A 27329-nucleotide genomic window follows, 5' to 3' on the forward strand; every position below is an offset into this window, starting at 1 on the left:
GTTCCCTAGCATCACATTTCGGTTTAGGATATAAATGAAATCCAATTAAATTCACTTATTATTGTCAAAAGATCTGAAAATTTAAATATTATTTGCGTCACTCAATTATCTGCACTGGGATTATCATTAAACATGTATGGCTGTTTTAATACCAAAATGACTGTTCTTCTGTCATATTTAATCGATAGTGGTTTGGCCATGGCAAAAAAAAATGTACCTTAGGATCTGATCTGAATTTTATTTTTTAAAAGTCCTCCTATACTATAAATTACCTAAAGCCACTCTACTCTGTCAGTAAGGTGTGCACAAGTGCTCTGTACACTATACAGCATCTTCTGTAGAAATAGATTATAATGCCTATCCTTTTTGTCCATTGTTATACAGTAAACTGCATATTTGCCTGGAAACATAACTTTATCAAATATTGTTTGAAGGTTTCTGGAAATTGCCTTGGGATCATTTTGCCACATTAATGGCATGACATAAATGCAATTTGCAGTTTATAAATTAAAACAAGTTTTTTAAGTTCAGAAATCTGTCACATTAAGATTTAGTGCCATCATCTGAAAGTTCAGATTTTTATTGTATGAACAGGGTTACATTTGAAAGGTTAGTTCCTTATTTAATACATTTTGTTCAAATGCGTGAAGATTGTTATTAAGATTGGGAACCATGGTGTCTATTCCCTTTACTGTAGATGGTGGAGGTCTTGTGCCTCATGGTAGAGTCCTGATTTCTGGGCCAGTGGCTCCAGGTTCAAGTCTCTGCCAAGATTTGTCAGCCACAGAAGGGACATCACGGGATGTTTTGACAGGTTTAACAAGCGGCAAATCCTTCCACCACTTCCCCACTATTCGTCCAAATGAGCAATTGTGTGTGTGAAGATGGGTCACGATAAAGGAGAAGACCATAGTTGATGTTCAACTGGATTTGAACTGACATTGCATAAATTCATAATCTTGCTGTCATAGTTCACCCCAACATGAGTTTGTGATCATGAGATCAAATTAGGCCTGCATTCATTGGAGTTTAAAAGAATGAGAGGTGTTTTTACTGAAGCGTACAAGATCCTGAGGGCACTTGACAGGATGGATGCTGAAAGGATGTTGACCCTTATGAGACAGACTAAAACTAACGAACACTTTAAAAAGAAAGGGCCTCCCATTTAAGATGGAGGTGAAAGAGGGTCGTTAGTATTTTCCATTCATCGGAGAGCAGTGAAGGCAAGGTCATTGAATTTTTTTTAATGCTGATTTGAATAGATTCTTGACTACTAAGCCAGTCGAAGAGTGTCGGAGTAAGACAGGAAAATAGAGGTCGCAATCAGATCAGCCATGACGTTAGCACATGTAAAAGCAGGCGAGTGTCAGATAGCCTCCTCCTGTTGCTAATTCTTCAGTTTCTATGTTCATGTCAAGGCCATCAATAAGGCTGATGACTTCCACTTCTGTAACATTCTCCAAACCCACCACTGCCTCAGCTTATCTACTCCTGAAACTCTCATCTGTATCTTTGTCACTGTGAGACTTGACTATTTCAAGACCTTTTTGGTCTGGTCATTGATATTGCACTGTCCATATAGTCTTCATTGTGAGCATGTTCTGACACATGTTTACCCCATGTATGCTCTCAAGGAGCAGTATTCATCCTGGGAACTTCTTTGTGATTGGGCTCCATTAGTACTCAGATGTAGGAAGTGGCAGGACCATGGACTTTAAGCTCAAGGGCTTGGATTTTTCAATAGCCCTGCAGAAATTTCAGACCAAATTATTTATTCATTTTTAAATTTAACTTATTGATGAGTTGTAGAAAATGCAGAACTTGTATTCTTGCTAGCATGGTCACATCCAAATCCTAACTGTTATGTAGACATATGTAATTTATTAAGTGCAGAATGTCAAAGTCCGTTTAATGGTCGACTAATCTCAGCTGTGAAAATAGTGGAGATCCCTGTGGTTTTATCACGGGTGCACTGCTGCATAGCAACAACTGACTTCACTAACATCTAGTGCCTACAAAAGATATGTTACATATTTGTTAAAAAAAGGAACATATTCAAAAACTTTGATTATAACACTTGCAAATGTTTTTAGCATTTGGAAAGAACGTACAAAAGTTTGTTTAAATTGTATGTTTTGGTCAAAGGATTGGGTAATGAAAGTTATTTGACAAGTGTACAAATAATATTGATACCAGAATGACTACAAAATGCTACAGCTAGGCTTTTATCCACCTGTCAGAATAATCGGTCAGCAGTTGAACCCAATTTATTACAGTCCCTACGTTTTGCAGAGCAAGAAGAAAGGTTGCCCTAGAGGAGAGGGGATTGAAAGATTGCTGGTATAAACTGAAGTTGTGAATAATGACAATGTGAACTAGAGTGATGGGAGAAGAATGGAAACATCAGTTGTTATTCATGCATTGCCCTAAATGTCCTTCTCCTCTTTTCCCCACTTCATGCTGGCCCTCATTCTGCCTTCCCTTCTACTGGGTTTGGGAGGTAACAAGTCAAGGCTCTCATGGTCTCGGTACAGACTGTGAATCAATGGGTTGGTGATGATTCACCACGGCAGATTCGTCGCCAATGATTAGCCACTGCCTGTTCTCCACCAGCGTTTCTCCATTGGGGTTGTTTGACCTCTGGAGACTATTCACCACCGGAAATATATATATGTACTGATTGTTTTCCCTCCCACCTGTTCTTTCATACTTCTTAGTCCCCTTTATTTATACAACTACTTACTACATATTGATAAAAAAGAGGTAAAATAAATATCATTTTATTGGTTTATATACAAAAATGAGTTACAAACTTTAACAAGCAAAAGGAAATATATTTTTAAAATCTTTATAATGGCAGTAAAATATCACATTAATATTAAACAATTAAATTTCAGTTCATTTGATAGTTATGCGCTATTCCTCTAAGATATTCCAAACAATCTCTTTCACCGTATTCAAGAACAACGCAACGCAAACACTACCTTAACCAATATAAAACAATTTTATATAGTTTAGATATGCTTGTTCTCTAACATTTTAAACGTTGTTAAATTTTTTTAAAATCTATTAACAAAAATAAATGGTTATTAAAACAAGTAAACGCTACCACCAATATTCAAAATATATGACTTATTTGCGGTGGTGAATCACCTTCAGTGGCCAATGGGCATTGGCTAAGCGTCCTCAGTGGCTAATGGGCGGTGGCTAAGGGTCCTCGGTGGACAAAGGGCAGTGGCTAATCGTCGGTGGTAAATCTACTGTGGCGAATGGTCCCACCCCAGAATCAATATGGGATTGGGGCATTGTTACCAGTTCTGGCAGTGGGTAGAGATAGGTTTAATCGACTCCTACCTCTTGGTTCACAAGTAGTACTACACAAAACACTTACCTTCTGTCACCAACAACTCTCAGCAATCCTAGATGCTGCCTGATTTTATGAATACCATTAAATTATATTTAAATCAGGCTCTTGGCTGTGCAGTGAGAGTCTTCATTTACATGATAAATCAGTGTCCTCCTTCTTAAATAGCATATGTCAAATCATACCACTGCAAAAATGACAACAGGATTGAACAGCAATTGGGCATGATTTCCATATTGCTTTGTGGGGTTTAAATCCATCATACCCAAACTTCTCAGATAAATTGTAGAACAGTGTTGGATAACAGCAAGCTTTTAAAAATATTATGTCAAGAATGTGGGCATCGCTGACTGTGCTATAGCCATCTGCTGTTTTTCTGTACTTAAATAATATTAGGCTCTTCTATTCTTCCTGCCAAAATGCAAAATATCACTTTTTCCCATTTTATATTTCATAACCAAGTTTTTTCTTTACTACTGATTTATCCTGCGTGTATCTCTCTGCAAATTCTTTATGTCATCCTCTGCACTCGCCTTCTTATCTATTTTTGCATCATACAGACTTGGCGACAATACATTCACTTTTCTCATCCAAGTCATTAAAATGCATTTTAAATCTTTGTGGCCCCAACACTGATCCCTGTTGCACTCCACCTGTTACAGATTATCATTCTGAAAATTTCTCCTTTATCCCAATTTTCTGTCTTCTACCAGCCAATCCTCTATTCCTGCTAAAATGCCACCTCTACCACACGGGCTCTAATCTTATTAAGTAGTATTAAGTACCTTTTCAAATGCCTTCTGAAAACCCATTGCTTTCCCATTATCCATCCCTGCTTGTTATCTCCTCAGAGAATTCTAATAAATTTGTCAGGCGTGATTTTGCCTTCATGAAGTCATGTTGACTCTGTTTGATCATCTTTTGCATTTCTAAATGTTCTGCTATTGCATCCTCTATAATAGACACTAATATTTTCCACTTTATCTTTTGCTCCTGACACCATCACAATCTGTTTCACTTGTTCCTCCTCTCCCTCTGTCAACACTGTTTTCTAGCCCCTTTCAGTTCTGAACACTGGACTCAAAATGTTAACGCTCTTTCTATCTCCACAGATACTGCCTTGGTTAGCATGTGCTACACATTTCCTGTTAAGTATTGGATTGGCACTATAAAGACATGCAAAAATATTAATCAGTAATCTTTATTCAATATAATGCATAAGCAATTGGGGATGAGTTTATGCGCTATAGTACTTGGCTGACAATCACAGTGATCAAACCTTTGGTTGGTGGTCTGCAGCTGTTTGCAGTTCTGTTTGCCGTTGAAAGTTTTCTTCCCACCAGACTGATTTCAGATGTCATTAATGCAGCAAGATTTTTTATGAAAATTTTGAACTCTTTCCCCCCCAAACAGACTGAGAATATCTGCCATATTTTTGACAGCAGACAAGTTTAGTGCAGCTAAAATGTTTTTCTTCACATTATTACCAAATACACAGCAGTACAGAGTTTACATTAGGGAGAAATGGAGCTTTCATAGGGTATCAAAATGGCAATGTGCTTTTTCGGAATTTTTAAACTTTTTTGAAATCTGCAATTATGTGAAACAGGCTGGTCATATTAAAGAATAGCTAAGTAGAAAGGGGGTCACATAATTTGGATTGATTCATATGTGCACAAGATTTATCCTCATGGTATCATACCAATCTTCATCTTTTGTATGTAAATTAACTTGCAAAATTGGATGTTTTGCAACAGTGAATGTTCTATAAAGAATGGGATGAATCTGAAGGGAGAAATGAAGTAGGGAGGATTGACAGCCCCAACAACTCACTTTGGGCGAAAGTGCTTGCAAAGAGAGATTTTTTTTTGTTGCCAGGATATGAGGGGTCACAGTTAGAGGCTGCAGGCAAATCAATCAACCCAGGAAATAGGTCAGAAGCAGCCACAGCAGCTGCTATGGTGATGATGGGGGCAGTTTCAAAGTCCCACTTTATTCTATGGAATTTACCCTCAGTTATAATTTTAAAAGCTAGGCCCTCTCGCCCTCAACACTGCTGGTGCCCCACTTCATATCATGTCATGCTCCCGGTTCCAGGCAAAACATCCCCCTCCCCCACTGATCCTGGGTGCACATGGAAACATGCTGTAAGCTCAGAAATCCATTATTCTTTTGAAGGATCGGTGCTCCAGAGAAAACACCGTTTGATTGATAGCTGTGGATCTCTGATTTCTGCTGTCAATTGTGCAATTTAATATATCTTATGTTAAGATGTATCAAGATATTTTTAATTTTATTTTTATTTTTATCAAATTATTATCTTTCTGTTATTGATAGTTAAAGGATCATTGCCAGGTCGTCAAAGGACTTTCTTGGCGTAATGAATAATGACGGTTTAAAAGCTGTTTTTAACATACTTTATGATCACTTGGGTTTATTGGTTCTATACATTGTGTGGGCATGGAGGTGCAATAGATTGTCATTGAGGTATGTAAACCCACTAGGGCATAACCTGATGCAGGGGTGCTAGGAAAACCTTTGATTCCCTAATGCAACCAGTGGTTCACAATGCATCTACTGACTCTTTAAAAATCTGGCCATGAAATGTTCAGCAGGCAGGATATACTTAGCTGTGCAATGGAGACTGGGTCAGGTCAGGAATGCCACATGATTTGAACCAGCCCATTCCCTTGGAAAGCAGTCCTGAAAATCAGAATGCCTATAAAGCTGTCATGATTCCCTGAATTATAACAACCCAGCATTTTTGAGGTGACCTCAAGCGATCTTGACTCAGTGTAAGCTGAAAATATAAGATCACTGGATAATTCCTTGGGTTAACAATTGTAATTATTGAGACATTGAATCCAGAAACAGGAAGAGGTTTGAAGTTTATTTGCATTTTATATGCATAGATCTTCCCTGTATTCATCTAGACATTGGTTGTGAATAGCAAGACACCCAAGCTGTTCCTGTCGTACCCTAAATTTTACTAAGCAAAAATGTTTGTTCTGTGCTGTGCAAGTCAGAGCACTGGCCCCTTCAGCTTTTACTGACAATGGTACCCTGATAGTGAATGAGTAGGAACTTTTTAGCACAGAGGCCAATGAGGTGAATAGCATTCGGAAAGCTAAAGAACTCATAAGATAGGAAAGATAGACAGTTATGTTCATGGGATTAGATAAAGACTGGTGAGGCCCATCTTGTGTGGAACATTAATATTTGCGTGAGCCACTTGGACTAAATGGCATGACGCTAAGCTGTAAATAATATGGAAACAAAATAGTCCAACTGAGAAAGTGAGGACTGCAGATGCTGGAGATCAGAGCTGAAAATGTGTTGCTGGGAAAGCTCAGCAGGTCAGGCAGCATCCAAGGAGCAGGAGAGTCAACGTTTCGGGCATAAGCCTTTCTTCAGGAATGAGAAAAGTCCAGCAGGCTAAGATAAAAGGTAGGGAGAAGGGACTTGGGGAAGGGGCATTGGAAATGCGATAGGTGGAAGGAGGTCCCAGAGGTGTTCTCTGAAACGTTCCGCAGTCCTGCAATCTTCTTCCTGACCTCTCCGTCCCCAACCCCACTCCGGCCTATCACCCTCACCTTGACCTGCTGGACACACTTTCCTCATTCCTGAAGCAGGGCTCATGCCCGAAATGTCGATTCTCCTGCTCCTTGGATGCTGCCTGACCTGCTGCGCTTTCCCAGCAACACATTTTCAGCAATTGATATCTTCCCTTTGCTATGTGTCTATCAGTAGCATGAGTGTTCAGAAGACTTTTTCAAAGGCCTGTGTTCAAAGGATGTGATTATCCAAGGCAGCAACATATGATAATTACAATGAATGATCTTATTAAGTTCTTCAGTATCAAGGGGATCTAGGGTTATGGGAAGAAAGCTGGAAAATGGGATTGAGCAACTTATCAGCCATGATTGAATGGTGGAGTAGACTCAATGGGCTGAATGGCCTAATTCCTCCTCCTATGTCTTATGGTCTTATAATTGAAAGATAATGAGTTTTACTCTACAGCCAGAACTCAATCTATCACAGTAAAAGTGATCATCATTCTAAATTTCTTTAGCACCAGATCCTTTCAAAGTGCCATATCAACAGTCATGGGGGCCATTTGACTAGTCATAGATATAATCTTCATCAAACTCCAGAGCTCATTTGTCCACTTAGGAATAGAAGGCAGGGGACAGATGGAGAGAGCAGGGAATTCTACCACATTACTGAATCTCTGCACTGTTATGAAGGTCACACGTAACACATGTAGGGAAGGGACAGAACAGCCACTGCTATTTTTACAGTGGTTAGCACTGCTGCCTCACAGCGCCAGGGACCTGGGTTCAATTCCCGCCTCAGGCGACTGACTATGTGGAGTTTGCACATTCTCCCCGTGTCTGCGTGGGTTTCCTCCGGGTGCTCCGGTTTCCTCCCACAGTCCAAAGATGTGCGGGTCAGGTGAATTGGCCATGCTAAATTGCCCGTAGTGTTAGGTAAGGGGTATATGTAGGGGTATGGGTGGGTTGCGCTTCGGCGGGTCGGTGTGGACTTGTTGGGCTGAAGGGCCTGTTTCCACACTGTAAGTAATCTAATCTAAAAAAAATCTAATCTATTCCAAAACTGTAAGGAGTTCCAATCATAATATTTAGAAGTCTAGAATGCCAACCAAAAGGTTGTGTATGAATACAAGGTATGTATCAAATGCTTTTATTCTCCAGCACTCATCACTACCCGATTCTTGTAGCACAGCCAGAGCTCAAGATAGCTTCATGGAGACAACACATAGACTACCTCCAATTCCCAAAGCAACCTCCCTAAGAGCGTACGTACCCTGGGCCATGGAGAAATAGGACTTGTGATGGAGTGAACCTTTGGACTATTGATGAGCAGGTTTCCCTGGAGATCTGATTGTGTTCTGTAGTATATCACCCAAAATATCACAAGGATTGCCAGAGCATGTTGTTCTCTGCACCATTATTTACTGTAGGAAAACCATCAATTCAGCTTTCATAACAAAAGCTAATATTTTCCAAAGAAAGGAAGTTACAGACCATAACAAATTTTGATGATGAATGATAAATAAACTGATACCAGCCTATTGCATGAATCGTGTGATATCAGATTGTTTGAGTATTGACCCACTGATCAGAATTGTAGAATCCCAGAATTGTTACCAGACTGAAGGAAGCATTCAATCCACCTTGTCTGCACTGGCTCTCTGTATCTGAGCATTTTATGTTAGTACCAATCTTCTGCCTTTCCCCATAACATTGCACCTTGTTTCTATTTAAAGAATTCTTTAATGTCCCCTTGAATGCATAATTGAATCTGCTTGCCCCCATACTTCCAGGCAGTGTATTCCAGATCCTAACTACTTGCCCTTTGGGTCTTAATTCCTTTCCAGGCAGGAAAACACTCTTAACTTCCCAATCTTTTCACATAACTGACATATATCATCCTTGAACCATTCCCTTAAACTTTTCTGTTCTGTCTACAATGCTTTTACATCCTTCCAAAAGGGTAGATCCCAGAATTATGCACAATACTCCAGCTGATGTCTAACTGATGTTCAACACAGCGTCCCTGGCCTTGAACTCAATGCCCTTGTCATGAAGTGAAGGGTACAGTAAGTTTTGTGGAGAACATCTGTCCCTATCCTGCTAACCTTAGTGCTTTTTACACTCAGGTGCATGTGCACTCAGGTCTCTGTGCATCTGTACACGCTGTAGAATAGTACTCTTTCATCCTAAAGTGTCTCATCTAACATTTAGAGTCATAGAGTCATAGAGATGTACAGCATGGAAACAAATCCTTCGGTCCAACCCGTCCATGCCGACCAGATATCCCAACCCAATTTAGTCCCACCTGCCAGCACCCGTCCCATATCCCTCCAAACCCTTCCTATTCATATACCCATCCAAATGCCTATTAAATGTTGCAATTGTACCAGCCTCCACCACATCCTCTGGCAGCTCATTCCGTACACGTACCACCCTTTGCGTGAAAAAGTTGCCCCTTAGGTCTCTTTTATATCTTTCCCCTCTTACCTTAAACCTATGCCCTCTAGTTCTGGGCTCCCCCACCCCAGCAAAAAGACTTCGTCTGTTTATCCTATCCATGCTCTCATAATTTTGTAAACCTCTTTAAGTTCACCCCTCAGCCTCCCATACTCCAGGGAAAACAGTCCCAGCCTGTTCAGCCTCACCCTATAGCTCAAATCCACCAACCCTGGCAACATCCTTGTAATTTTTTTCTGAACCCTTTCAAGTTTTACAACATCTTTCCGATAGGAAGGAGACCAGAATTGCATGCAATATTCCAACAGTGGCCTAACCAATGTCCCGTACAGCCGCAACATGACCTCCTAACTTCTGTACCCAATACTCTGACCAATATAGGAAAGCATATCAAATGCCTTCTTCACTATCTTATCTACCTGCAACTTTACTTTCAAGGAGCTATGAACCTGCACTCCCAGGTCTCTCTGTTCAGCAACACTCCCGAGGACCTTACCATTAAGTGTATAGGTCCTGCTAATATTTGCTTTCCCAAAATGCAGCACCTCGCATTGATTTCGATAAAACTCCTTGAAGGGCTTATGCTCGAAACGTCGAATTCTCTATTCCTGAGATGCTGCCTGACCTGCTGTGCTTTGACCAGCAACACATTTGCAGCCATAAAACTCCATCTGCCAATTCTCAGCCCATTTGTCCATCTGATCAAGATCCTGTTGTAATCTGAGGTAACCTTCTTCGCTGTCCATTATACCTCCAATTTTGGTGTCATCTGCAAACTTAATAATGCTACCGATCTGCCCATTCTACCAACTTGTCAATGTCCTTTTGAAGTTTTATACTGACCTCCTCACAGTTCACAATTTTCCCAAGTTTTGTGTTGTCTGTAAATTTTGAAATTGTCCTTTGTACACCAAAATCCAGATCATTATATATAGAATGTTACATATATATATATCAGGAAAATCAAGAGTCCCAATTCTGAACTTCTACAAACCATTTCTAGCCCAAAAAATATCCCTTCAATGTTACCCTTTGCTTCTATCCTTATTATTCCAAGACCTATGACTTTCCTGACTAGCCTGTTAGGTGGCATTGTATTGAATGGCTTTTGGAATTCTATGTACACCATATCAATAGCTTTTCCCTCACAAGCCCCTTTAATGAGCCCTTCAAAAACTCTAGCAAGTTGGTCAGACATGATTTTCCCCTTAATATATTTCCACGTGACTACTGATTCTATCCTGAATAATTATTTCTAGACACCTCCCCACCACCAAAGTTAAACTGATTGTAATTGTTGGAACTTTGCCCTCTGGCACCATCTGTGAATTCAGGGAAGATTGCAAATTTATTGCCACTACTACTGCAATTTCACTCGGACTCTTTCGATGTCCTTGGAAACCTCTTATTAGTCATGACGCTTCATCAACAAAAACACCAGCAGGTTGTCAAATATCTCTGCCTTATCAGTTTTAAACCTTTCCAGTGACTGAGTTTCCTCTTCTGTCTCCATGGCCTGAGCGGCATTTGCCTCTTACGTAAAGATAGGTGCAAAGTATTCATGGAATGCCGTAGTCATGCCTCCAACCTATATGTGTACATACCTTTTTAGTCTGTAATTGGCCTTAATTTTGCTTTTGTTGTTCTTATAGGAAACTTTGGGATTTTCTTTTATGTTAGCTGCCAGTTATCTTTCATAATTCCTCTTTGTATTTCTTATTTGCTTTCTCATGTCCCATCTTCTGTTTTCAGCTTGGTTCTCAGCTGTACTTACTCCCTGTCATTTATTACAAACAGATATTTTCTTCTTTAGCTTAATTTCTATTCCTTGTCATCTACAAAGTACTGGCTTTGTTTTCCCAGTCTTGTTCTTTTGAGGGAAAATACATTGAATATACCCACCTCTCCTTTGAATGTAGCCCAATGTTTACTTGCTGTTTTACCTGCCAACCTTTGGTTTGTCTGTCTAGTCCAGCTCTGTTCTTATGTCATTGAATTCTACTCTCTAGAAATAGAAATTCTTCATTCTTGCTCAGAAATCAGCTCCATGTTCAGTGCTTGGAAATTTTTATTTTCCCTGTGTGAGTGCAAAAAATGTTCACAATTGCAGGAGTTGAAACACATCCCCAAACAGCAGTTGCTTTACAACCAATCAACTCCCGACCTTGCTGGGTTGTCACTCTTAAACATTTTTCAAATTCAGCTGAGCAGCCAAGGGACTGTGTTCCCTCTCACCCCAGAAGTAAACTACAGTAACATACTACACCATTATGTTCTTCTGTAGAAGTCACCAAAAACAACTTTCTTTGAAAATCTACCAACCTGAGCACATACTGAGCAGCTCTCAAAAGCCCAGAAAATGAATATCCACCTCTGCCTTCCCTGAATAATGATTAATTCTGCATTCAGTTCTGATCTTCCTGCTATAGGAAATATGTTGTTAAACTTGAAAGGGTTTAGAAGAGAATTACAAAGAAGTTGCCAGGTTTGGAGAGTTTGAGCTATCGGGAGAGGCTGAATAGGCTGAGGTTATTTTCCTCGGAGTGTCAGAGGCTATCGGATAACCTTGTCAAGGGTTATAAAACTATAAGGAGCATGGATAGAGTAAATAATGAGTGAATATTCAAGGTATTTTTTTCCAGGGTAGGGGAGTCCAAAACTAGACAGCATAGGTTTAAACTGAGAGCGGAAAGATTTGAAAGAGTCCTAAGGAGCAACATTTTCACACAAAGGGTGGTGCATGTACGGAATGAGCTGCCAGAATGTGGTGAGGGTTGGTACAATTACACCATTTATAAGGCATCTGGATGGGTATATTTAATAGGAAGGATTCAGAGGGATATGAGCCAAATTCTGGCAAATGAGACTAGATTAATTTAGGATATCTGGTCATCATGATCGAGTTGGCTGAAGGGTCTGTTTCTTTGTTGTACAACTCTGTGACTCAATAACATCTAAGTCACAGGCAGGGAGTCTGCAGCTGCTAGTGGAGAGAGCAGCAACAATCTCTCCTCTGGCTTGGAGGGGGACATTGGATGTTTCAGTCAGAAGGATCCAATGGCAGGGAGCTAGTAGCTGGCTTGGCTGGGAGAGGCCACTTCACTCTCTGATGGTCTTAGTCCAGATGCAGAAAGTTACATTTTCTTGGAGCTGTCCTCACAACATCTAAGCTGTAAGATTTCCTGAAACACAGCCTTTTATGGTTAAAATGGAGACTATCATATTCATGACAATATTCAAATACCCATCCCCCATCCCACCTTGACAAAGTCAAAAGTAGATTCCATTTTCTGGATGGGTTTCAGATTTTTAAATGACTTTATATCTCATTGGACCACATCATATTCATTTTTGGTGTTAACATTATCCTCTACTTAAGTACACTTGTGAACTAGTATTTATGTTATAGTGTAGAAACACATTAGTCATGTGGAAGAACAGCACAATGCCTCAATTAAATTCACAGCTGAAGTTCAAAATACAAAATGGATGTACGAAACTACAAATTTAGTGCATTAGTTTGCAAGATTTTCTATTGGTCTATTCAGATGGAAAGTTGGCCTTATTGATTCTATACCTAAGCAACGTTCTGTGTAAAACTATTATGCCTCATGGTACAGTTTCAATCTGTTCTTGTATACTCAGCTTTCTATTTTATTCCCCTACATAGCTGAGTTTTTAATGCAAATTTACAGCTTATTCCTCTTGTTGAGCAATGAGTTTTTGATTGAGGGGCAAAGATGCAAATAAACAAATGTTCAATATTAACTATATTTCAAAATTTCGTGTCTGTTTTAAACTCTGAAAACCCACTGAGAAATCGAAGAGTAATTACATTTTAAACATCATGTTAGATTGTCACTCTTAAAGTGCAGAAACACAATCAAACAAGCCAGAAAAGTGGAAAATGAAAAACAAGGAAACACAAAGAAGAACAGTAAAAAATTCATTTTAACCTAGTCATGTAATGTCTCTAGCACTGTAGTTCAATGTAGCAGTCGCATTTAGCTCTCTAAAGTGTTACTTTAGCAGGAACTACTAAAGAATAACTCTGTTGTCTTTTAAATCAGACAATCATGTTAATTCTTTTTGCATTAAATAGTTATCTGGATAACTAGTTTATTCAAAGTCCCTAATAAGGGCCCTACTCAACCAGTGATGACAACAATAAAATTGTTTTTTTTTTGGCTTAATTCTAAAAGCCTTCATTAACACAATTTCAAAACAGAGTGACAGTGTTTAACTTAAATGATGATAGATGGGAAAAGATTGAAGTAAAAAGACATTTGGAGACCCTGGTCACTGAAAACAAGCATACAGATGCAACAAGCTCTCAGGAAGGTAATTGGTGTCTTGGCCTTCATTACAAGAGTAAAGAAGTCTTACTGCATTGTTCAGGGCTTTAGTGAGACCCCACCTGGAATATTGTGCGCAGTTTTTGTCTCCTTACCGAAGTAAAGATATACTTGCTATCAGGGGGAGGGAGTACAGCAAAGGTTCAGCATATTGATTCCTGGGATGACAGGACAGTCCTATGATATTGGGTTGATTGAGCCTATATTCACTGGAGGTTAGAAGAATAGGAGGAGAGTGCATTAAAAAGTATAAAATTCTAGTAGGGCTGGGTAGGTTGCATGCAGAAATGATAGTTCCCCTGATTCAGAACAAGAAGTTGAAGTGTCAGGAAATGGTAAGGCCATTTTGCACTTGAGATGAGGAGAAATTTCTTGACCCAGAGAGTGGTGAACCTGTGGAATTTGCTAAGAAATACGGCTGTTTGAGCTAAGTTGTTGGATATATTTAAGAAAGAAATCAAGACACCCCCTCATCTTCTAACTCCATTGAATACAAACCCAGAGTTCTCAACCACTCCTCATTTGACATGCCGTTTATTTTTGGTGTCATTCTTTTGAAGCTTCTCTGGACCCCCTCTAACACCAGCACATCCATCCTTAGATATAGGACTCAAAATTACTCACCATATTCCAAATGCAGTCTAACCACAGTATGTCTCTTCTCATGCATTCTAGCCCTCTCGCTTTGCTATTACATGTTTTGGAAACCTCAGCTGAGCCCTCTCCCTCTTTAACTAGTTTATAGTCCTTGTGACCACTCTATTTAACCTTTCTACTAGGATCCTGGTCCCAGACTGATTCAAGTGAATCCTGTCCCAATGATACAATTTCTTCCTGTCCAATACTGATGCCACTGGCCCACAAAATGGAAGCCCTCATTCCCACCCCACTTCTTGAGCCATGGATTTAATTTCTGAATTTTATTATCTCTTTGTCAGTTTGCACATGACGTGGGTAATAATCCAGAGATTGTAATGCTTGAGTTTCTTTTTTAAATTTTGTTCCCAATTCCTGATATTCCCCAAAGAGTACCTCTTACCTACTCTTGCCTATGTTTGTTGGTTCCAACAGCTGAATCCTCCCTCTCCCACTCCAATATTCTTGCAAGCTAGCTTGAGATGTCCCTTACCCTGATGAATCTTTTCATCCTGCACCCATCAGGCCAATTCACAAGAACACCAGTTTAAGAGGAAAACCAATATACTGTATGAAAAGTAAATATTGATTGGTTGGCAAGTGGACTGTCAATAACAGAGGCATTCAAATGATTAATGCACAGTTAGTGATAATTTACAGTTAACTGCCAGTCTTTGTTTAATTTTTAAGCCAGGCAGGTTGACTCTGATGGGTCAATATATTTTCCAATGAAATGATCAGCAATCTCTGTCAACTATTTTGTTCAATTGAAATGAGATTGAAGAACTCATAGGCCGGCAGATTTTGATGCGGATGTAACAGGGTTGTTGTTAAGGGTGACTTTAATTTTCCCAATATTGACTGGAACCTCCTTAGTGCAGATGGTTTGGATGGAGCCGTTTTTGTCAGGTGTGTTCAGGAGGGTTTCCTTACTCAGTATGTGGACAGACTGGAGAGGGGAGAGGCCATTTTGGTTTTGGTGTTCGGCAATGAGCCAGGACAGGTGTCAGATCTCACGGTGGGAAAACACTTTAGTGACAGTGAACACAGCTGCCTCACATTTACCATAGCCTTGGAGAGGGAAAGGGGCAGTTACCAAGGCAAGATATTTAATTGGGGAAAAGGAAATTATGAGGCTATCAGATAGGAGTTGGGAAGTACAGATTAAGAACAATTATTCCATAGAAAGGGCACAGCAGACATGTGAAGGCTGTTTAAGGAGCAGTCATTGCGAGTGATGCACAAATTTGTTCCTCTGAGACAGGCAAGAAGGGGAAAGATTAAGAACCCTTGGATGGTGAGAACAGAGGAGCTTCTCATCAAAAGGAAGAAGGCAGCTTGCGAAAGGTGGAGGAAGCAAGGATCTAGCACAGCTTTAGAGGATTACAGGCTTGCTAAAAAGGAGCTCAGAAATGGACTGAGGAGAGCCAGGTGGGGGCATGAAAAAGGCTTGACAGGAAGGATTAGGGAGAACCCAAAGGCATTTTGCTCATACGTGAGGAATAAGAGAATGATCAGGGAGAAGGTAGGGCCAGTCAGGGATTGGGTAGGGAACTTGTGCACGGAGTCTGAGCAGATAGAGGAAGCCCTAAATGAGTTTTTTTGTTTTGGTTTTCACTAGGGAAAGGGACCTTGATATGAATGAGAGTTGATGTGCTGGAAAATGTGTCAAACAATAAGATTGATAAGTCCCCAGGGCCGGACTAGATTTATCCTAGGTTGTTCCAGGAAGTGAGAAAGGAGGTTGCTAAGCCACTGGTGAAGATCTTTGCTTCCTCACTCTCCACGGAAGTCATACTGGAGGATTGGAAGGAGGTGAATGTTGTTCTTCTTTTCAAGAAGGAGAATAGAGAAATCCCTGGCAATTACAGACCAGTCAGTCTTACGTCTGTGGTCAGCAAAGTTTTGGAAAGAATTCTGAGGGGTAGGATTTATGACTATTTGGCAAAGCATAGAGTGATTAAAGGCAGTCAGCATGGCTTTGTGAGGGGCAGGTCATGCCTCAAAATCTCATTGAGTTCTTTGAGGAGGTAACAAGACAGGTCGATGAAGGTTGAGCAGTGGATGTGATGTATATGGACTTCAGCAAGGCATTGGATAAGGTTCCCTGTGGTAGGCTCATTTTTAACGTCAGGTGGTATGGGATACAGGAAGATTTGGCTATCTGGATTCAGAATTGGTTGGCTGACAGAAGGCAGGGAGTGGTTGTAGATGGAAAGTATTCTGCCTGGAGGTTAGTAGTGAGTGATGACCCGCAGGGCTGTGTTCTTAAGCCTCAGCTTTTTGTAATTTTTATAAATGCCTTAGATGAGGAGGTTGAGGGGTGGGTGAGTAAATTTGCCAATGATACAAAGGTGGAGGTGCCATTGATAGTATCAAGACTATTGCAGGCTGCAGTGCGACAAATACAGGCTGGGCTGAGTAATGGCAGATGGAATTCAACCTGGATAAATGCGAAGTGATGCATTTTGGAAGGTCAAACTTGAATGCTGAATATAGGATTAAAGACAGGATTCTTGGCAGGGTGGAGGAACAGAGGGATCTTGGTATTCAAGGGCATAGATCCCTCAAAGTTGCCACCCAAGTGGATAGGGTTGTTAAGAAAGCATATGGTGTTTTGGCTTTCATTAACAGGGGATCGATTTTAAGAGCCACGAGGTTTTGCTGCAGCTCTACATGACTCTGGTGAGACTATGCTTGGAATATTGTGTCCAATTCTGGTCACCCTATTATAGGAAAGATACGGAGGCTTTGGAGAGGGTGCAACAAAGGTTTACCAGGATGTTGCCTGGCCTGGAGGGCTTGCCTTATGAAGAAAGGTTAACTAAGCTTGGACTTTTCTCTCTGGAGAGAAGAAGGAAGAGAGGTGACCTGATCGAGGTATACAAGATAATGAGAGGCATGAATAGAGTGAACAGCCGGAGACTTTTCCCCAGGGCAGGATTGACTGGTATGAGGAGTCATAGTTTTAATATATTAGGAGGAAGTTATAGAGGAGACGTCAGAGGTAGGTTCCTTATGCAGAGAGTTGCGAATGTTTGGAATGCGTTGCCAGCGGTGGTGATGGAAGCAGAGTCATTAGGGACAGTTAAGCGACTGCTGGACATGCTCATGGACAGTAGTGAATTGAGGGGTGCATAGGTTAGGTTATTTTATTTTAGATTAGGAATAATCCTCGACACAACTTCGTGGGCCGAAGGCCCTGTTCTGTGCTGTACTTTTCTATGTTCTATGAAACGAATGCAATGCACCTACAGACTCATTTTGTCTGCAAAGAACAGGGCACTCTACATTAATATGTATAGTTTCCAAAACACTTAAGTGTGCAACACTCCAACTTAAATTGATAACCCTAAATTAGTTATCTATGTGGATTTTTGCATACTCAAGATTATTCAGCTAATATTATCCAAGTGCAAAATCACATTTATTGTTCACTGTGTTGCAAGTTTACAAGCATGCGCTGGTTGGATACAGTCTTTGGGACATACGACCTACATATTTGGCACCACACTGGCTAACACGTGGATTCTGAAATTTCTGCATATCCTTATATTTCATGCAGAGTGATTTTGGAAATGTCTATTTTTAAAAAGTGTTCTTCTTTGAAATTGCCTTCCTTTTTAATGAGGATTACTAAGGGAAGAAAATGTTTCAAGATTTTGTTTTAAACATCATAAAGCCAGTGACCTTTTCTTCCCAGAAGGAGCTAGGTAATGAGAAATAAGTATTATGTACGTTTGTCTTCTCTAAATGATTTACGAATAAGTTTTAGTTTATTCCTGACTTTAAACCCATATTACTAAAATCATACGCTCAGGATTCCATACATTAAACATGTGGAATGCTTTTTAAAAAATGTTTTTTTGATTGTTATGAATAAAGAACCTAGTCAAATCTTTTAATCTGAGACAAAGTAAGAAAAATTCCCTCAGAAAAGCTACTACCTCAAGCATTAGAATTTGAATGAATTATCGTTAGAGCTTTCTCTGAGGGATTTCAGCATTACTTTGATTTTTGATCCAGTTTTGCTTGTGGTTGTAAAAATGAATAAACATAGAAGCGTAAGAATACTTTAAGCTCGAAGTGTTATAAATAAGCTCTAAGTTCAAAATATATTTGAGCTTGTGACATATTTTAAGTAAGAGAGAAGCTTTGTGGGAGTTTGCTACATTAGGAAGGTTTTTCCTGGCTATAAAAATCTATGTTATTTGTAAAGCAGACAGACCACCATTAGGACTATGGTGTTTCAATATTGTGGCTGCTTTGCAACATTATCGCCAATAGTTGTTGCACAAGGATACTGGCAGTCAATCCCATATGCTGTTATCTTTCATTCCATCATTCTTTGTACAACAGTTCATTTGGCAGTAAAACTGTCAGTTTTGCAGTTGTCATCCACTTTGCTCTTCCCAATGCTTACTTAGCTGTTGAAATATATCTTATTAAATAACAATTGTTAATTCTTATTATTCTCTGGTTGGACCACTTTCTAAATGTTAATATCTACTATTTAGTCAACCTCGTGAATACTATAAAATTTGTGGCCAGCTACTTTTGTTGTAATCATGAAAGACATGATTAAATTATACAAATTAAACTAAAATTAAATCTGTTCATATTCCAAAATATTTGGCTGACAGTACTTTAATTCTGCAAAGTTACAGTTACATCTGGAATTTCTTTCCTTCTCACGTCAATTTAGCTTGCTTTATAAATTGAGCTATACAATCAATAATCTTAGGATCTCTACACAGGGAATTATGCAGAGCAAGGATACGTTTCTCAATTTTAATCTGAGTTTGCGTTTGTATTGTGTTGTTTCCAGATGCATATTCACCAAATGACAATGGAGCAAAGTCTGAATCTGTTTCAAACCTTCAGCCTCAGCCTTCGTTAAACTCCATGCAGAACTCCCCAGGACCCAAGCGTTCAGGAAATACACTGAAGAAATGGCTGACTAGTCCTGTCCGTAGACTCAGCAGTGGCAAAGCTGACAATCGGAAGATTGTTAAGCAGAAAAGAAGCAGGAATGGCAAGGCGAGCATAGATCCAGCTTCACCCAAGGCAGGGGAGAATGAAAGTGCACCTCAGGAGGACAGTGCAGATGAGGTATGTTTCTTTTGGCACAGCTCTGAATGCTTTATTTTGAGGAGGGAGAATTCTTTGATAGGTCCAGTCTTGAAATAAAAACATGATCATGTGAGCCAACACTTTATTAAAACTGAAAATAGATAATGAACTCCACGCTAGCTTAACTGCTAAGTACACGGCCCAATGTCAAACTGATCATCAGACCATTAATTTCACACATTGAATTCTGGCTCTGGCTAAGTTTATTTATCTTGGCAGAAACAGTAATCTTAGATTTGGAGGAGAAAAATTAATTAATCCCCCTCAGCTCCCAATTCCTATCAATGTAAGCTTGTTGCCAAGAGTAATAGAAGGAGGACAACAGGTACTGATTTGGGCTGAATTGCACTGTTTCTTGCCATTCACTATCATATATATATATATATATATATATATATAAAATACTATAAATAATTGTATACACTTTTGGCAGGATAAAAGCAGAAACATGGAGGAGGAGAAATGTTGCATACTTCCCATGCAATAAACCAACTTAGTTATCCTTACATCAGCAAGGAACTATTAAAAGACTAACATAAGATTTTATTGAGAATTTCTTTGTGTCACTGGTTTGTTTGACTTTAAATCACTAATGATCTTTGGAAGTATTGAAATATATATTGTTTGATCTGTCATGGAATTTCTCACAACAGAAGGGAAGGAAAGATGAACCACCCAGTGGCACTTTATCCAAGTCTTCTTCTGGAATGCAGAGTGGAGGAGAGGATGAACCAGATGACGAGTCGCATACTCCACTTCCTCCCCCAATGAAAATCATTGATAATGATCCATCACCAGAGGATTGCGTATGTAACCCAGCTTTCTAATGTCAACACGGTCATGAGTCAGTTTGTCTTGAAGCATGGATCTGTAGCTTGAGAAATGAAAAGGCATTTTGACACTTGCTCATTTTTACTCACCAGTTTGATAATTTGACTTCCCACATGGTGAAAGGTCAGCTGAACAAATTTGTCATTATTTGTCATTTACACTGAATTGCTCAATTTTGCACAGTGAATAACTATTTTTGTTTCAATTCAGCCCAAAAGATGTTATGCTTCCTTTAAATGGATTCATTAATATAGACATAGTTAAACAAACTCCTTGTGCATAAGCTTAGCAAATTCTATTGTTGACATTCCTGATTATTTAAGCATCAAAGTGTTGTGAAGAAAACATCTTAACTGTAGCATTATTTTGTAAAACAAAATTGATTAATATGGAAGTTTTCATAGAACCTAGAATTCCCTACAGTATGGAAGCAAGCCTTTAGGCCCATCAATTCACACTGATCCTCCAAACAGCATTTTGCCCAGACCCACCACAACCTACTCTATCCCCATAGCCCTGTATTTCCCATGTCTAACCCACCTAGCCTGTAAATCCCTGGATGCTATGGGCAATTTAGCATGGCCAATCCACCTAACCTTCTCACCTTTGGACTGTGGGAGGAAACTGGGCGCTGGAGGAAACCTGCAAAAGAACAGATGCTGGAGAGAAATTGTTTTGGGCAGCGACTCAAAAACAGGCAATAGCAAATTAAAAAGGTAGTTAAACAACACAATGCTCCTTCTAAGCATTCACAAATGTGCAGTAACCTGGAAAGTACCATAAGAGGCTGTTCACAAATTGTCCCAAAGGCTTAGAAGATGGCAGGTGTAACACCACTATTCGAAATAGGTGGGAAAGGGAATGCAGAAGGCCACAGGCCAAAGATCCTGATATCAGTTGTTCAAAAAATGCTGTAACCTATGATTGGGGAAGTGTTAAATATGTGCTCAAATCATAATATAGTTAATTGGAGCCAATGTGATTTTATCAAAAAGACAGCACCTTAAACAGCGCAGCACCCCTTCATACTACATGAGAGTGATAGCCTCAATCTTTGTGCATTCAGTATGTTTGGATTTCCAAAATGCATTTTGGCATAAACTTTATTAGAGCTGAAAATGTGTTGCTGGAAAAGCGCAGGAGGTCAGACAGCACCCTAGGAGCAGAAGACTCGACATTTCGGGCATGAGCCCTTCTTCAGGAATGAGGAAAGTGTCTGTCCTCACTTTCTCCTATGAAATATTATTACCCAAGGTAAATGTTCATGGGGTTTGGGTCAAAATATTAGCATGAATAGAGGATTGTTTAAAGTACAGAAAACAGAGTAGAAATAAACAGGACATATTCAAATTCACAGTTGTAATCAGTGAGAGCCTCAGAGATCAATGTTGGGCCTTAACATTTTACAATCTATGTTACTGACTTAGATGAAGGGGCTGAGAGTAATCTACACAGGTATTCTGATGATACAAAAGTATATGTGACATTGAACAGTGAGGAGGACAAGACGGATGATTGGTCAAGAGGATAAAACATTCCTTGGGGAACTGTGAAGTGAAGTAATTTACTGTGTTATGAAGGATAGAAAGGGAGATTAAAAAAATGTTGAGTACTTTTATGCATTGATGCTCACAGAGACTTGCCAATACCTGTGTGAAGGTTGCATGCGGTTATAGCAAGTAATAAAGCAAATTGCGCATTAGTATTTATTATACAGGAACTAAATTAGTAAGTTTTTCAACAGTTGTATAGAACTTTGATGAGACCATACCTGGAGTGCTATGTGCAGTTTTGGTGTCTATTATCTGAGCACAAGATCAAGCAGCTGTTACCTTACATTGGTTGTCTAATAGCACAATGCCATACCCTTCAGGACTTGGATATCTGCATCACTGGTTCTCTTCTCTCTTTTGAAGTTCTTTGCTTTCCCTGCAATGCTCAGCTGTGTTCCTGGCTTTATTGTGCACATTGAACCCTTTCCAAGACTCAAATGTTGCAGTCTTCTTCATTTTATCCAGATTGGTCTTCCAGTACTCTTGACCTGCCTTATTCTGCTTTATTTATCAGTAAAGGGAAGGAATGAGAAAAAATACTTTTCTTGGCTAAAGTTCAGTGATTTATATATTGACAAGTAATTTGACTTTTTTCTAAGTTGAGGAAGAAGGGTAATACAGTTGATGGGGCAGAATAGTGACTGCTTTGGAGTTGAGAAAGAGGTCGATGGGAAGACAGATACAAGACGGAATAGGCAGCAGAAATTATTACTGAACAAAAGCGAAACATAATTACAGTAAATGGAAAAGTGAACAATAATCTTTTCTTGCATGTGAGAAACTCTAATGGAATTCAACTGATACCAGTGTAACCAGTTCAAAAGACTGCATAATTTTAAGCAAAGATTTGTGCTCAGCTATCAAGTTTCTGCAATCATTTAACTTTTATCTGAAAGCGCTGCATTGTAAGAATGCACTTCCCATAAAACTGGCCAGAACCTCAGGGTGAATGGATCTTCATTGAGTGTTTCTATTAATTGCATTCATTTTGCACTCCTTCAGGGAAGCTACAAAGACTAAGCTGTAGCCTTTGGATCCAAGAACACAAAGAGGAAGATTTAGAAAGGTTTTGAATAATTTCCAAAAGAATACTTCAGAGGGAACAGACAGCCCCAATCAAAAATAAACTTATATATTTTTAAGACTGCTGACACCCAGGAGCATGCATAGTAGCAGCAGGTTTTCTGAAATAAATTAAAATAAAGAGTGACAAAGACCTAACAAACACCTAAAAATATCAGTGAAGAAAAAAATTATAATTACACAAAGTAGATTTTCTTTTTCCAATTGAAAAATCAGTTTTATGTTGCACGTGTGGCTTAAAAAAATCAGAATTGCTGGAGAAGCTCAGCAGGTCTGGCAGCATCTGTGGGAAGAAAGCAAAGTTGGCTTTTCGGGTCCAATGATTCCTCATCAGAACCGGGCTCCAAGCATTAACTCTGCTTTCTTCCCACAGATGCTGCCAGACTTGCTGAGTTTTGCCAGCAATTTATATTTTTATTTCAGATCACCAGCATTTGCACTTTGTTGTTTGATTGACAAAAATCAGAGGTGAGTGTGTGCAGTCAGATTGTCAGTGTCAGCAGACTTTCCATATCTTTAAATTAATTTCCAATATTTAGAATCAGGTTAATTGCAGTCTTGTAATGATATTGTGATTAAAAGTTCCTAGTTGAATATGTTGTGCTGAACTCATTCTAATCTGGAATTAAATTTGACCTAGATTCTATTCTAAAATCTATTAAAGCAATATTTTCTCTTTTCTAAAAGAAATCTTTTAAACACCGTCAGATTGTGCACGGTACATTTTACATTAACAGAAATTTGAGGTACAGTTGGCAGTTTTAAGGGGAAATTTGCAGGAAGAAAAATACATTTTGAAACAAGTTCAGTTTAGTTTGGGATCATACCAGCACCCTAAGTGAGAACTTCAGCTCAGTGTACTATGTCATGCATGCTTGTGCACATGCTGTTTGGGAGCTTAGCTGTCTGCACTACATACATGTCTATTAAGTTTATAGTAGATGCAAAGAGGTTTACCCTGCTATTCGAGGATTCTTTTGGAGAAATAATTTATTTCTTGTAGCATGAACTTTCTATTATTAACTGCAGTCTTTTATACAGTCAATTTATGGCTGTAATCAATGTGTAGAAAATGCCGTGAAGTACTGACAGAATGTAGTTTGAATGTGTGTATGTTTCAATGAAATGACAATGTCAGTGGAAGTAGTTTCAAAAGAAGAGCTAAGCCATCAGCCTTACCTATGAATTTCAACTGGTTATAGAAGCAGATGTCTCATAAACAGCTGATGCCATAATCATAAAACTGCATTCCAGCATCTTCCTATACTTATAAATCCCACAATAAAGCAGTCTGAACATGTATACTATGGAAAACCCCATAAGGAAGAGAACCAGCATAATTAATGTAATAGCAGGGGATAAGTGTGCATGTCCACAGATAACATTTGTGACAGAAAATGATAAAGGAAGCTAAAGAACAGGATACAAAAATAGTTTAGCAACATTAGATGTATCTGAAAGTGTTTCTTCAAAATGTGGATCAAACCACCAATATCATAAGATGGACCACATGGAAAACAAAGGACGTTTTGTTCGTCCGGAAACTGTGTACTGGATTTTACAACTCTTGGTGGGGTGAGCAAAGCAGAACAGAAAGTGCACTCATTCCTGCTCCCACTGTCTCAGCACAATGAATAACGTGTCAAAAGGAGACTCCGCATTTAATTAGGCTGCTAGGCCAGGTCTTCAGGCAGATGAGGGGTTATGTCATGAACAGGGATCAGTCAAAGCAATCAATTCAAAGCCCTCTTTATTCTCTCTATCTCTCCTTATTCCTTATAACAAACTCAAATCAATGAAACAATGAAGTCAGAAATCATACAAAAGCTCATGATTTGGAGATGCCGTACTGGACTGGGGTGTGCAAAGTTAAAAATCACTTGACACCAGGTTATAGTCCAACAGGTTTAATTGGAAGCACTAGCTTTCAGAGCGCCGCTCCTTCATCCGGTGGTTGGCCAGCACTCTTAAGACATGTCTCTGAGCATGTTGGCCTACAGTTCTATCAGTTTGCTTAGCTAATATCCTTTGTGATTGTAATTTTTATCAAACACCACTTTTTCCCTACGAGAACTTGAAAAAGCTAGTTACAGCTGTTATCAAAGTGTATCCTCTATCGTGAAGCTAAAAGCAAAATATTTGTTCACTTCATCTACCATTTCTTGATTATCCACAACCAATTCCCCATTTGCACTCTGGAGAAACCACACTCACTCACTCTTTCCCTTTTAAACACCTGTAGAAACTCTCACTATCTATTTTCATATTTCTGGTTAGTTTTCTCTCAACCCTTTATTTCTTTCTTCTCCTCAATCTTTTAGTCATTCTCCACCACTCTTCAAATTCTGTCTAATCACCTGAACCGCCACTCAACTTTGTGTAATTATATGCTTTTTCCTTCACTTTGATTCTTCCATTAACTTGCTTAATTAATCTCCCATGGTGGATCCTCCCCTTGGAACATGCATATTCTGAGTAATCAGAAATATCTTCTTAAATATCTTGCCCTGCTCCTACATTGATCTGCCCCTGAGGCTCATTGATAACTCAATAGCTTGTTAACGAGCTATTTCAAAATGATGATTGGGCTTTTGGTTTCCACGCTTGCTCAACTTACAAGATAATGGCAATTAAAATGAAGACATGGAGTTGCCGACCCAAACATATCACGCTATACTCAACACGTACTGGGACTGGGGCCACCTGGATTTTCAGCCTTTTTGTGATGCATGTATGTGTCAAAGAGAGAGGGTCCTTAATACTGAAACGAGCACTGTAACCTGCTTCTTCATCGTACTCCTACTTGGGCTGTTTTCATTCAACCACAACATGTGTAAATTGCAAAAACCAGAAATAAAACACTGCATTTACGTCTTTTAAATGCTGCCATTAAATAAACTTCTGAATAAAATATTGTTCATGTTTCCTTCAAAGGTGCTTAGTCAGGCAGTCAATGATTTATTGTAATGGATATAGGTTTGCTCGCTGAGCTGGGAGGTTCATTTCCAGATGTTTAGTCACCCTACTCTGATGTCATTTCAACCAGAACTCTATCAACAAACACATCGAGTTAGACCCCATCAACCACCCCTTGAGAAAAAAAAAGGAAATGACATAACCACAGGAAATAACATCACCAACCCAAAGAACCCCAAACATATAAATAGGAAGCAGGAATCATGTACACTGCTTCACCTGAGGCCAACTGAAGATGTTACCTAGTAGGATGACGAAACGTTTGGAAATGAACCTCCCAGCTCAGCGAGCAAACCTACATCCAGAAGCTTGACATGCGCTACAAATCTTCTCAAAACTCACTAATTTATTGTAATTTTCTGATAGTTTGTTGAGTTTGTTAAGAAGCAGTAGTTTGGAATTGATACATTAATTAATTAGATGAAGCATGTATACATAGAGTCAAGAGATGTACAGCATGGAAGCAGACCCTTCGGTCCAACCCATCCATGCCGACCAGATATCCCAACCCAATCTAATCCCACCTGCCAGCACCCGGCCCATATCCCTCCAAACCCTTCCTATTCATATATCCATCCAAATGCCTCGACAATTGTGGATGGTTCACATACTATAAGACAAACAGTCTGTTGTATGCAAGGACTCAGTCTCATTAAAGCCGTGAAGACAGCATCAGGCTCTGTAGATGAGGCATTAGGGAACACTTCCCCTGGTCTTCCTCCTCTCCTTCTGGTCCATCTTGCACCTGCCTGACACGGACTGCTCGGTGATGATGGCAGTCTGGGAAAAATCCCTTCTACCCTGAGTCTACTGTATTCTTGGTCCCTGTGCAGATCCTGCAGCGTGGATTTTACCTAGGATCAGCGTGATTACTGCAGCGTGGAATCTGGCTCTTTTAACTCTGTTGGCCTCTGCATGATTATTCCAGAGCAGAATTGCCCTGGCCCCTGCAGACTTCCCTCGATACCTCCTGTCCTGAGTATTCCTGCTGTCTGAGCCTGGAACTTCTTGTTATGCCTTTTTCTAGGGGCAGATTACTTTCTCTGTGTGAACGAATTGTCTGAACCCGTCAGTCTAATGGCCATAGGACAGCCACTCATAACGTCAGATGATCATCGTCTCTTTGTCTGTGCTTGTTGGAGAGTTCTTTAAAATCTTTCTTTCTAAGCTTGTTTTAAGAAAACAATGCACTCATAATGGGGTGCGTTTGATACCAGATGAATTATTGACGCTAGCCCAATGAGCATAATGAGTATTTTTCATTATTCTTCCCTTTGCCTTCATATGCTAGAATTTTGGAAAGTTAGTTACTTCTGTAATAGCTGTTAAAAGTAATTTCATGCCATACAGTAAATACTTGGAAAACACAGATTTTAATAGACCC

The 27329-nt window shown here is 39.5% G+C and overlaps 1 protein-coding gene across 5 annotated transcripts in view; it reads left to right on the forward strand.

Moving 5' to 3' along the window:
• Window positions 1-27329, forward strand: part of kalrna (kalirin RhoGEF kinase a) — a 744968-nt gene that overhangs the window by 611775 nt on the left and 105864 nt on the right. For 4 of the 5 annotated variants that reach the window (XM_060827256.1, XM_060827252.1, XM_060827253.1 and 1 more), the window contains 2 exons: window positions 19198-19481; window positions 20156-20308. In XM_060827256.1, the coding sequence (XP_060683239.1) occupies window positions 19198-19481; window positions 20156-20308 (437 nt within the window). The remainder of the gene's footprint in view (window positions 1-19197; window positions 19482-20155; window positions 20309-27329) is intronic. The other variant, XM_060827251.1, reaches the window with a different exon arrangement.

Source organism: Hemiscyllium ocellatum, chromosome 7 (genome assembly GCF_020745735.1).
Source record: "Hemiscyllium ocellatum isolate sHemOce1 chromosome 7, sHemOce1.pat.X.cur, whole genome shotgun sequence".
Taxonomy (NCBI): Eukaryota; Metazoa; Chordata; class Chondrichthyes; order Orectolobiformes; family Hemiscylliidae; genus Hemiscyllium; species Hemiscyllium ocellatum.